Source organism: Diadema setosum, chromosome 20 (genome assembly GCF_964275005.1).
Source record: "Diadema setosum chromosome 20, eeDiaSeto1, whole genome shotgun sequence".
NCBI classification, from domain to species: Eukaryota; Metazoa; Echinodermata; class Echinoidea; order Diadematoida; family Diadematidae; genus Diadema; species Diadema setosum.
In genome coordinates, this window is record NC_092704.1 from 478,810 (window position 1) to 491,102 (window position 12,293).

Genomic DNA, 12,293 nt, shown 5'->3' on the forward strand with positions numbered 1-12,293 from the left:
CGTGTTTTTTTTTTTTTGTTTGTTTGTTTTTTTGCCTTGGCTCTTGCAGATGATGTGTATAAGTACTGAGAAAAGCCGAACAACCTTGACAATTGTATGACCACTTGACTATACAGTTTATCACTGCATTGCGATGTACATTGTAGCACTCGTTTCATACATTAGATCCCTAAATCTGGCCATTTCGCACTAAGACAGTATCAAACGTCACCAGCCAGCTATAGAAAAATGAAACCCAAATACAATGTATTGTGTACCGTACGTGCGTATGGATTGAGTGAATGCAGAAATGTTCGCAGAATACACTGCACATGCAGTGAAGTTTAAGGAATATCGGACAATTCATGCAAACATTATGAAATTTTGTATTAACGTTTCGGTATCGCCGTTGCTGGAAAAGAAGACTACACTCGCAGCCACTCGTGATGTAGCAGTTTGACAACTAATGTGAAGCAAATATGAGTGCTATGTTTTCAGGGGATAGTGAATGAGCTCTTGGGTTACTTCATTCAGAAGGCAAGGGGAATACATGTACGTGTACAGTGTACAGATTACAATGTACCTTCAACATATTTGTGTCGTACAGAATTGGATGGGATCATTTGCGCTTTTCGTATGAAATTATTTGTGGAATTCTCAAAATATTTTCTGTGTTAGATTTGTATCGTTGTCCAACTGTGACATCACGTATTCTTGCAGTCTTCGCATGGTATCCAGCGACGACAGTGCCAGAAAAGAAAAAAAGAAAAAAGAAAAAAAAAATTATACCTTTTAAGCGGATTGTCCGATTTTCCTCAAACTTCTCTGATGCGTTTTACAGGCTACTCCCGATATAACGAAGGCAGTTTCCCTTGTGTGTATTGAAATTTTGTTTTAGCTAAGCAGCAAAGTAGGCAAAATAAAGATATAAATGATAATTTGGAATCTTGGTTTTTTACTAACGAAAACTTCGTTATAACTGGAGTCCACTGAATTAATATTCTTGCAGTTACATATAAATTAGATTTCATTTTCCTTTATTCTGTAAAGCTTCTCCATGTCTCTGGAAATACTGTACAAAAAATATATAATACATATATGTATGTATGTATATATACACTTAATAGAGAGAGAGAGAGAGAGAGAGAGAGAGAGAATATATAGATATATATTTATATATATATATGCATATATATATATATATATATATATATATATATATAGTATATATATATATATATATATATATATATATATATATATATACATATGCGTGTGTGTGTGTGTACGCTTGTTTGAGTGTGCATACATTTACAGTTTGTATGTACCCATATATACAGTGGACGTCCGTTATAACGAAGTCCTCGGGACCGGCAATTTTCTTTTGTTATGCAATTGTACAGCTGTATCGAAATTTCGTTATAACCGAACAAAATGAGCAATGAATAACATAGAGCGGATGATGTTGGAGGCGGAATTTGTTCTTTGTTGTAAGTGTAACCGGAATTTCGTTATAACCATGTTCGTTATGATGGGAGTGCACAGCGACTGAAAGATTTGTCATGATAAATGTCTATTTCAATGTGACGCTCAAATCTATACGATACATGTATTTTCTTTCATTTAAACTAACATTGTACCGTATAACTAACGAGGAATCACAACATTTGACAACAAAAGATACACAACCCTGATATCCCTGTAAAAAATCTGATATCATGACAAGAGTGATGTGCTCATAATCTTACTTCGTATGTTGTCAAAGTGGATTGTACAGCAATACAATAGACGACAGAAATGAAACATTTGTGCGGTACTGCCAGCATAATTGACTGTATTTACAAAGTTGATATACATGTACATGTAAACAGCAAGCGAGTCTAGCGGACAGAGCAAATTTTGCAGAGGCCCTTTACACCACAAATTGGGCTGAACATGAAATGGATTCCTTGTACATGTGACATGGGATTATCATTCTATACACGGTGTACAGTATGATTACATCTGGTTGGGTGTACGGACAGTAATTAAGAACTTGAAAGTTGTACATGTACACCTTTCGGAGGGAAATTCAGAGAACAGCTGGTTCTCTTTTCTTTTGCCTGGAAAGCTGTTTCATTACGGCTGTTCTCTTTCTTGTTCACTTCATCCAAAAGGAGATTAACATAAAACTATGCATTAAAATAATTACAATGTTGACAAGATGGATAGTACCTCCCAGGGGCAGTGGAATGTCATCTTTCTTATTTAAAGAGCCAATGTAATGTGTCATTGAGTCAAAGTTAACTATTTTGTACGTCTGTCACGATTACAATGTTCGCTTTGACTCATGACTGCATACACATTCTCCCTTTCCCCGGTTTACTGCTCTCGAACTTCAGGAGGTCGAATTTCAGGTCTTCAAGACAAAAGATTCAGAAAGCAGTCATGCATGTCGTATCTGTTATAGGAAAGAAAATACATGTGTTGCACTAGTTTTTCTCCAAGTTGACTGCACTTATAGGTCAATTGCTAGGGAAAATCACTAGTTTCATACTGTTCAAAGTCACACACCCAGCACAGCACACTAATAACCTAAATTCTCATTTACCAAGAGGGGTAATTTAGTCGAACTTATTTCTTGTGTGGTGAAATGCTCAATTCCCATAGAAAATTAAAAACATGATATTCACAAAAATCTAAGCAAATGTAGAAATGCATTGTATGTAACAAAAAAAAAGAAAAAAAAAGAGAGGTGATATTGAAATTCATTACATGACTAGCAAATTAGGTCAAACATGATTGAGTAATTGTAAAATTAAATTCCAGATTTTAAGTGAGCAGTGAAGCTTAATGTACTCATACCAGCATCATAAGTAACATGATATCTTTTGGGGCCCCTTATCAGTCAGGTTGACATGTGCAACATCTTGGGGTTCATATTGATTTCCTGAGGCAGAAAAAAAATATTAACAAATGAAAAACGGACTGATTTTCATGATTGGAACCAATTCTTAGAGCAATACAGCAAGCACATGATTGTCATTGTTCACAAGGCAGTGATGGTGTATCAAGTCAAGTTTCTTTCACTTTTTTACATACAAATTCTACTACCATGGACTCTATGATTATGATGTGCTATACTTTCCTAACCTGTTATCACGAGGAATTCAAGCAAAATTTAATTTGCATTTGAAAAACAAAGAGCTTGTTAGCATATTTTGCATTTGAAAAACAAAAGGCTTTTAAGCAAATAACATAAAACAGCATAAGAAATGTCAATTTTATTTCCATGATTGGGCAAATACAGGCTGAATATGAACATGTACATTGAGCATTGTAATGGAAGCAGTGACTGACACGGATTCATCCTTGACACTTTTGTTTTTGTTTTTGCTAAACATAGTTGGGAAACAGGAGTTCACATTGATGGGTCTTTCAGTGACACAGCAACTTATCTCATGGTACAAAAACATGATCACTTCTTTAACCTACATGATCCTTTGTTGATGGGCAAACCACTAACTAAATCTATTGTATCTAAAGTACACCTATACACAGAACAAGGTCGCACAGGAAACCCCTTTTCAGCCAAGGCTGATAGACATGACAAGCCTGGAAATACAATGTACAGTATTCCATCGGTTATGTTCATCGGAACAACAGCTGCTGCTTTGCCCTTGGCTTTCCACCAGGATTCAGGCCAGGCTGTATAGCATCCTGTCCACTCTGATTTTGCCTCCGCTGTAACACCAAACCAAACATATAGTTGAAATAAACATGGGTAGTGAGATTTTTCAACAACAAAAAAAGTACAGGACCTGACATTCACATCACATGAACACATGCCATGCTGCATACAAGTGAGACGTCACAGAAACTTCACTTTAAGACTCTTTGTGTGTGTGTGTGTGTGTGTGTGTGTGTGTGTGTGTGGCTGCAGGCATTGTGCATAGTACCTACCATGAAACCCTAATTGAATTTGTTTCCCTAGTCCATATTATAGTTACAACATCTCATACATCTAGGAACTAAGGTCACGTTCGTAAAGCAAATTACCTCATTTTCTTTGAAAAAAATTATGTAACTAATGCAGCAAACCCACAATACGTTAGTTAATGGTTGCTTTTGAAACTGAATTTCCAAGCCAAACTCTCTATTTTAGGTGCATTGGCTTTTCCCCCACCACACAGAACATTTGTATACAATGAATCTTATAAACATCTGCTGGACCTGAGGTCATTAGTTATTTTATGATTTAACCCTGTATAGCCCAGGCTATTTTGAAACTCCCCCTCCCCCCCCCCCCCCAAATCTCAGACATTCATCAGCAGATTTTGACCATACTCAGTGTTTCAGTGTCCAATAATGGACCCAGTCATTTTTTGTAACAATGGTCAAAAACATGTGCTATATCTCTGCAACTGTACTCAATTATCACAGATGGGGTTTCAAAACAATGTGCGCAAGATGTGAAAAGAAAAAAAATAAGGTCATAGCAATTCAGCATGAGACCTTTTAGCGTTAAAGTATGACCACAGAAAATGTAAATGGATGGGGATATAGAGGGTTACAATTCAATAATTTCTATCATACAAATGAGAGAATTTGATGAAAATCCTACCGGTCTGTTCATCTGTCGTTCATCATTATCAGCCTGAGCCGAGCACAGTGTGAAACCACACATTGAGTCGATCATCAGAATGTTTTCAGGTGGTCATGCAGGATACTTACCTTGGAGAGAATTGGTCTAGCTGTTCCTCTTGGTCTGCTAGGACTAGACAGGTTTTCTACTGCTAGGACCAGGTCCTCGTGCCAGTGAAGTCTGGAACCACCTGAAACAGGGAAAGGATTCAGACATGAATACATATCCTATCCCACCACTGAGAAAATCTTTACATTAGTCCAATCATTGAACATTTATACAAGAGATTACTTGTGAATACCTTTGATATAATAATGATAAGGATTGGTTGATCCATTTGGAAAGTTTCACGTAATTGGAACATTAAAAAGCCAGAAATACTACACATATAGTGCACTCCCATTATAACACACAGGGTTATTACAAAATTCTGGTTACAACAAAGTAAAAATTCAGGCCGCAACATTATCCACTCTATGTGTTTACGGTGTATATTGTTTCTTTGTTCGGTTATAACAAAATTTTGATACACCTGTACAAGGAAAGAAAATTGCCGGTCCCAAGAACTTTGTTAACAGGAGTCTACTTTATTGTACAATATTACATGCCAAGTACTTTGTAATGATCTGTTAATATGAATACAGTGGACTTTATTCCATAGATCCAGTGTGATTCTTGGCTCTCTTGACAAGCTCTGGAGGTGCCCTGTGTCTCACCCTAAAGCTCCAAATACACTATTCAACACAGTAACTCTCTGCACGTACGTACTGCCATTTCAAAGAAAATATACATCACAAAATAGCTAAGCCAGTTTCCACTTGGGGGCAAGTTTCCTTTTGAATTTGTTGAAATAGAAGCCATATTTCCAGTGTAAACACTTCAACATTGAGAAGACAAAGTTTGTTACCCTTTTTGCGTGTTACTAGGTGATGGGGAGACCAATTCTGCTCCGTCGCAGCATGCTGGCCATTTGTAATGGTGTGAAGTTTGGTCACCAGCTCCAACTCATGCTCTGTCTAAAATGGAAGATGAAAATAAAATACACATGACAGAGATACCCTCTTACTCCTGACATGAATTAGTCTGGTTTCCAGACCCTTTGCTAACTGGACTCCACAGCGACAAAGTCGCCGCCCCGCGACAAAGTCGCCATCTTTGCCAAAGGCAGGACAGATCCATCTAAGCCTACTCCAGTTTTCGACGTTAAGGGCATCAATATTCTGTGTAGTAAAATAATACAAGCAGAGGGTCTGGAAGCAAGACTAGACATGAATATGAAAAGTGGATATTCTCATCACAGCTTCAAAATCCTATCAGACGAAATGTGCAGAAATGTTGCATTCTAATATCAAAGCACTACACTGTTTAAATTCACTTAAAGCTACACGGTCCCGGTGGTTTAAATGCGTACGCGGGCACACGGCGCAAGTTTCCTATAGAGACCTACGCTATCGACTCCTCTTTGGCCCACTTCCCCGAGTCCGAAGAAGTCCGATCCACTGTAGCCAGTGGTCCGATCACAGTTCCGCTCATGATTCGGCTGAGGGGATGACAGTTTTAGCAAACTTCTTTTGTAATGTCATAATAAGAAACACATATGCACGCACCCTGGCATTACTACAGACTGCGTGATGCGCAGAGAAGACAACAAAGGCAACAGTACTTAGCAACACCTACGCGCTTTACTCTTGATGACAGCTCAAGTTCGGCAATATTCGTATCAACGCTAACAGTGATCGGTAGTATCATCAACAGCGCCCTCTACACTACCGTTACTATCCACCTTTAATAAGTCCAAAATTTATCAATAGATGCTAGTAATAGCATCATCTTAAAAGTTATTTTAACCCTAATCCCACCGGGTTTTTTGAGAGAATTGAAACCACCGGGGTGGGGGGGGGGGGGGGATGCCTTTTTGGACCCCCCCCCCCCCTCCCCCCTTCAGATCTCGGTTGTGGTAGAAGCCAATGTAATCTACAAGACTGTATAGTGTATAGTTAGATTTTTCAAATTTTAATCTATGTATTTTATATTAGTTAATTTATGCTAGTTTATGCAATTTTTTCTTTTTTTGTCTATAAATACAAAAATAAAGCTCCAAGACTTCTAATTTTTGGTGAACATATTCTTTTCAACATCCTTAACAATAATATTGAAGTAAAAATTCGGCTTCATAATCATTTCTTATGTATTTTATTGTTTATTGAATTTCTTATGTACATGTATTTCTATTTTTTTACCTTTTGTTTTTGTTGTTTTTTTGTCAAAATTTGTCGCAGAAACTTTTTAAAGCATAATCAGGCTAAAATAAATCATTATCAGCCATTAAAAGTAAAAACATTTATTTTTATATGAATTTATTGCAAAAACACAATTTACATTGGATTTGTATACAGAATCATGTTTTTGAGCAATTTTTTTCAAAGGGGCGTGGCTTCAAAACAGTATGCCTGGCCGGGAGCAACAAATTTGGTCTCATAAGTTGTGCGATACTTGAAAGAAAAAAGCCATAAAATGTCATGGCGAGAGTATCACGCGTTGCGGAATAATCATGCGAAACGTCGAGGGGCCAAAATGCCCCCCCGGTGGGAATAGGGTTAAACTTTAACCTTAAAGATAATATTTAAGCAGAACTACTGTGCGTGGAAATGTGAGGCAATATGGTGTAACTGAGCAATGGTCATTCATGAAAAACATGACCTTTGTCAACTTTGAAAACTGTAATTATGGAAAGTGCACAAAAGGATGATAGTGTATCACTGCTTTATGTACATAAAAGTCAAAGTTTACAGTGAGCTGACACTGACAATCATCTCTATTCAACATTTAAAATGACTCTTCATACCAATGTTCATGTCTCCTATAGGTTGAATTCTAGGAAGATAGGATATTGTCTGAGTACCTCCAGTGAAGAACTTACCAGTGTGAGAGCAGCCAGCCCACTGCAGCCTCGGGCAGGGAGACGCACCAGGGAGGGAGTACTCCCTCTAGACATATTGCTGTGTAAGGCCTTTGCATTCTCCAGCTTCATGCTAAAACACTGAAACAGCCAAGAATAACAAGTGTTATACATCACAAAATTGAATTTTCATATCGCCACACATCAAATCAGACTTAAAGTTCAAATATGTGAAGTACCTCTATGCCAACATAATGATGTATGGTATGTATTGACAGTGCAGCCATATTGTCTTTTCATTCTGCAACAATTGAATGCAAGTTTTGTGTCATTTCCCTACAATGTATTTGGACATTAATATTTCTCCAGGATGCAAACAATGTGCAGATGTCCCGTGAATGAATTTTTTTCCTAAACTTTGAGAATCAAGTAAAACATTTTTATTTTTTTTTAAATCAACAATTTATTTATTTCCATCAATTAAAGGAAATACATAATACCTTTACAAGGTGATACATTTAGCAATTCAACTTTCAAACAATTTCGAAGAACAATTCATTGCAGTGGCGGATCCAGGCGGGTGCCCTCCTTTTCAGAATTCCTGGATCCACCCCTGCACTGAATATTATATAAAATATATATTAGCGATATTATAGCGAGAAAAAGAACATTGCATACTTTGCCATTGTAACATACGGTACTTAGAAGTTTATTAGGGAATGACGCACAAACAGTCCAGCTCATATAAAACTTATTTTCATTACAGTACAGGGTCTGAAGAGGCGCTGCACACAATGACATGTTATTTCAAAAGGAAGATAAGTTAGACTACAACAGGTATCTGATTCAAACCTCTTGCTGAGCAAAATCTCGACACAAACCTTCTCATTATCTTTCTTGATGCGATCCTTCAGCTCTTGCTTCTGTGCTCTCAGCTGGGCGAGCAGAGCACGCTTCTTCTCTATTAACTGCTGCCTGACTACAGAGGGCGACACAGCTAGCTGCTGTTGAGTGGACACCTGCAAGACTTTTGGTGAAAAGGTCATTGGCCTTTCAAAGGGCAGTGCACCTGAACTCAGTGATGATGCTTGGGGACCTTGACTGATGTTTTCTTTTTGTGAAATGTCTAAAATCTTTGGCAGCTCAGAAGGTGCTGAGGAATATTTGCCATCAGAAAGACAACATGAGATTGTTGCTGCAGGAGACGAGACTACCAAGGGATCGCTGTGGATCAGGTGGTTGATCTCACCCTCGCTTCCTTCATGGAAGCTGCTGACACCCTCTGGATGGTTCTGGTTTGAGAGGGGAGCAAATGCGCTGAATGTTTGCTGTGCTGAAAATTGGTGTTGCCTCCTTTCACTAAAGGCTGATCCAGTACTCGTCGAATATGTGACTTTTCCCTCTGCTGCAGAATGAAGAAGAGGACTCTGAGGATGATTGTGATGAACTGGCTGCTGTGCTTGTATTTCCTGCACCTCAAAGTTTACTTGTAAAGGACTGGAATAGATGACAGCATCCAAAGAGCTCTTTACAGAGGTAAAAGCTGAGGACTGTTGCTTTGGGGGTGATCTGTCTTCATCTTCCGCCTTCATTGTTGCCACTTTAGTCCCAACTTGACCAAATTCCTCAACAGCCATTGCAATTGAAGATTTCTCTTTTGAACTGTTCGGTGGTGAATAAGCCGTTGCTTGGCAACAGCCAGCATATTCTTTCCCATTACTTTGCAATCCATGATGAGGTGAAGTGACATTGCTGTCATCTTCCCTTGATTCTTCACTCAATACAGAATGTCCATCAATGTCCTCCACTGCACTAAACAATGCCACACCATTGTCTGAGCTGGTTTGTGGGAGTGTTGCAATCACACTTACCACTGCTGAAGTCATATCGATTGCAGTCATCAAGTCATTCTTGTTTGGGGAACTATCAGTGTTTTCAATATTTTCATTGAAAGTATTCTTCTGCCCACTGAAATGTTCACAAATCTTCTCTGCACTACTACTTCCATCACAATCCAGTTTTGATTCCACACAAGATATATCCTCCTCAGCTGTCACTGAGCTTTTCTCTTGGTTCTCTTCAGCTGATGTTTGTCTGAATCCTGGTCTGAATATCTCTGTTTTTCTCCTCAGTTTCTTGGCCTTCAGCTTCTCCCTGTCAGTTTGAGCACCAAAAAAGATTTCTTCCTCATCATCGCTGAGGCTCGGGAGTCTGAAAGATTGGAATAAAAAAGAGGAAAAACTATGAATTATGATGATAAGTTCAATTTTTTTTTTTAGCTTTACACAATAATGAGCAAAAATATAAAAATGTTCCATAGTACATACAAAGCAGATTTTATGTGTAAAAGAATTCATAACCAGGCCAAGGATTATAATCAGGAAATTTACAGACATCCAAGGAAAGGAGCATGGGAAACCATGTTTTATTGCACACATGTTGTCATGACAGATTTTGAACAATGAACTAGCAAACTCAGTGAACTAAACCCCGGGTGCTCCTTCGTACAGTTATACTGTGGGAGCACTTCACGTTCAGGCTGGTCGCAGTTACATGCAAGCATAATCAAATCACAAACTTAACTCCTCCTCCGGCCTCCTAATGTTAATCAACTGCATCGGCGACCCGGACACCGGTTGGACACATGTTAACTAATTAGGCCTAGATCTAGAGGTCTACAGCGCCCCAGGGGGCAGGCCGGCAGGGCAGGGTTACAGTACCCCCTGCATGTGTACTCACCTGGTATCAGAACTATTCACCCATTAGTAACACTAATTATGTTTTTGAACTGAGGTCAGCACATGCACAACATCAAATCTTCAAATCAAAACACTACAGTCTGACAGATGTATCTTAAAGGACAAGTTCACTTTCATTAACATAAGGATTGAGAGAATGCAGCAATATTAGTAGAACACATCAGTGAAAGTTTGAGGAAAATTGGACAATCGATGCAAAAGTTATGAATTTTTAAAACTTTTGTGTTGGAACCGCTGAATGAGGAGACTACTAAGGCTCGTGATGTCATATGAGTACAACAGTATAAAGAAAATGTAAAGAAAATTCAACATATTTTCACTTTTTCTGCATAATAAAAGAGCACTTGACTTGCCTCTTTCTAAAGGCAATGGGAATAATATTACCCATAACGTATGTCAGTAACGAGTCAAGGGAATGTGTACTTTTTTCAAAAGATGAAATTTTGTGAAATTCTCTTTATATTTTCCTTATATTGTTGTACGCATGTGACATCATACACTGCAGTATAGTCTTCTCATCCAGCGGTGACTGCACAAAACTTTAAAAATTCATAACTTTTGAATGGATTGTCCGATTTTCCTCAAACTTTCAATGATGTGTTCCCATGCAATAGTAGAACACATCATTGAAAGTTTGAGGAAAATCGCTACAATGAATTGCTACAATGCCTACATTCTCTCAATCCTTATGTTAATGAAGGTGAATTTGTCCTTTAATGTTGTTGTTGTTGTTGTCCTTTAACACAACAATAACGTTAGGCTCATTTTTAGTCAATATCCTCAATACACACCAAATTTAGTATACAAGCCTTTTTTTTTTTTACAAGTAGAAACCACCAACATTACACTAACTGTAATATAAATTACGTTTCAAGGTTTACCTTTCCCAAGATGACGCCTCTCCGCAAGGAGTAATACATCCTTCATCTGTATTTGGCCCAGAGCCACAGTCGTTGCGGACAGGCAAGGAGGCGGGCGGGGCCGCAGCCCCAGCAGCGGGAGCGGCAGGGTCGAACATGATTGCCGGTGCGGTGCGGCGCGGCGATGACGGCACTTCCTACTTTTGTAATTGTACCAGTTTTAGGCTAGCTTTCAGTAAATTTAATTGTGTCAGCTTCGACACTATTACGACGCTTGCTGGAATGACGGTGAGATACAGCATACATTCCTAATCAATGAATCATATCATTGACTGCAGGAAGAGAAACCTGTTAAACTTATGACAGAAATCTCAGTGATTGCAGTAGGCCTAGTTGAGGCATCTCAGGACTCAGGTAAACAGACATTTTGAATTCCGCGCATGTGTACATGTTTTGTAGTATAAACCGTGTGAAAGGTCAAGTCGCACCGGTTTCCATAGACTGTACATCCAGGTGTTTTGTATCGATGTATTGTAATTCTTCGCGGGGCTGCTACACTGTGCTTTCTAACGTACTGGGTAAAAGTCTATTTGTTGCTAAGCGTTGGCTGTACATGTCTCTCGCGGTGTGTAATAAGTTGACGTCCTGAACGGATGTTCCGGATTACAAATCCCACTAAAAGTGTGGTGTACTAGTCGTCAAAATGTTAATTTTTTTGTACCCAGGGTTGAACAGAACTGTTACAGCTTTCGTTGTGCTCGACATCGTTCAATGACGGTGTGAAAGGAAAGGATACGAGTGGTGTTTTTGTTTCCGTCCCGTCTCGATCGCGACCACGCATTCACTGTTATTGGCATCTTCTCACCAACCATCATCTAATGTGCCCGTGTAGTGTTAGCATCGAGAAATCCCTGGCCCTGCAACAACTGCCTTGCCCTTGCCTGTGCATGTCTGTGCTGTATCAGGTTTGGCTCCGTCCGCTCCCCTACCTGCTCCTTCTACTGTAACGTTACAGCGTCAGTAAATTTACGAGTATTAGTAGATCTATATTCTTTTCTACTTAATTTACGGGGTTGAAGGGAACATGATGTGTCAATCTTGTCTACAGTTAGCATGGTTAGTGGGCAGAAATAGCAGATCTAGCTATAGCTGGAGTAGCTGCTGCAAGACCA

At 38.8% G+C, this 12,293-nt stretch overlaps 1 protein-coding gene across 1 annotated transcript; it reads right to left on the reverse strand.

Moving 5' to 3' along the window:
* Positions 1-1,806: 1,806 nt before the first annotated feature.
* On the reverse strand, positions 1,807-11,445 carry LOC140243661 (uncharacterized). Its single transcript, XM_072323326.1, has 6 exons — positions 11,143-11,445; positions 8,384-9,713; positions 7,524-7,643; positions 5,511-5,619; positions 4,693-4,793; positions 1,807-3,702 (listed from the first exon to the last, which is right to left on the reverse strand). Exons 1-6 carry the CDS (start codon positions 11,277-11,279, stop codon positions 3,610-3,612), a joined length of 1,890 nt encoding a protein of 629 aa, XP_072179427.1. The 5' UTR covers positions 11,280-11,445; the 3' UTR covers positions 1,807-3,609.
* Positions 11,446-12,293: the final 848 nt, after the last annotated feature.

Bases quoted from the DNA above. Each gene is read 5' to 3' on its own strand.
- LOC140243661 (XM_072323326.1), bottom strand. From the start codon at position 11,279: ATGTTCGACCCTGCCGCTCCCGCTGCTGGGGCTGCGGCCCCGCCCGCC. The intron at 7,644-8,383 runs GTTTGTGTCGAG...TGGCTGTTTCAG, and splicing joins TCAAGAAAGATAATGAGAAG to TGTTTTAGCATGAAGCTGGA. The intron at 3,703-4,692 runs GTAAGTATCCTG...TTGGTGTTACAG, and splicing joins CTAGACCAATTCTCTCCAAG to CGGAGGCAAAATCAGAGTGG.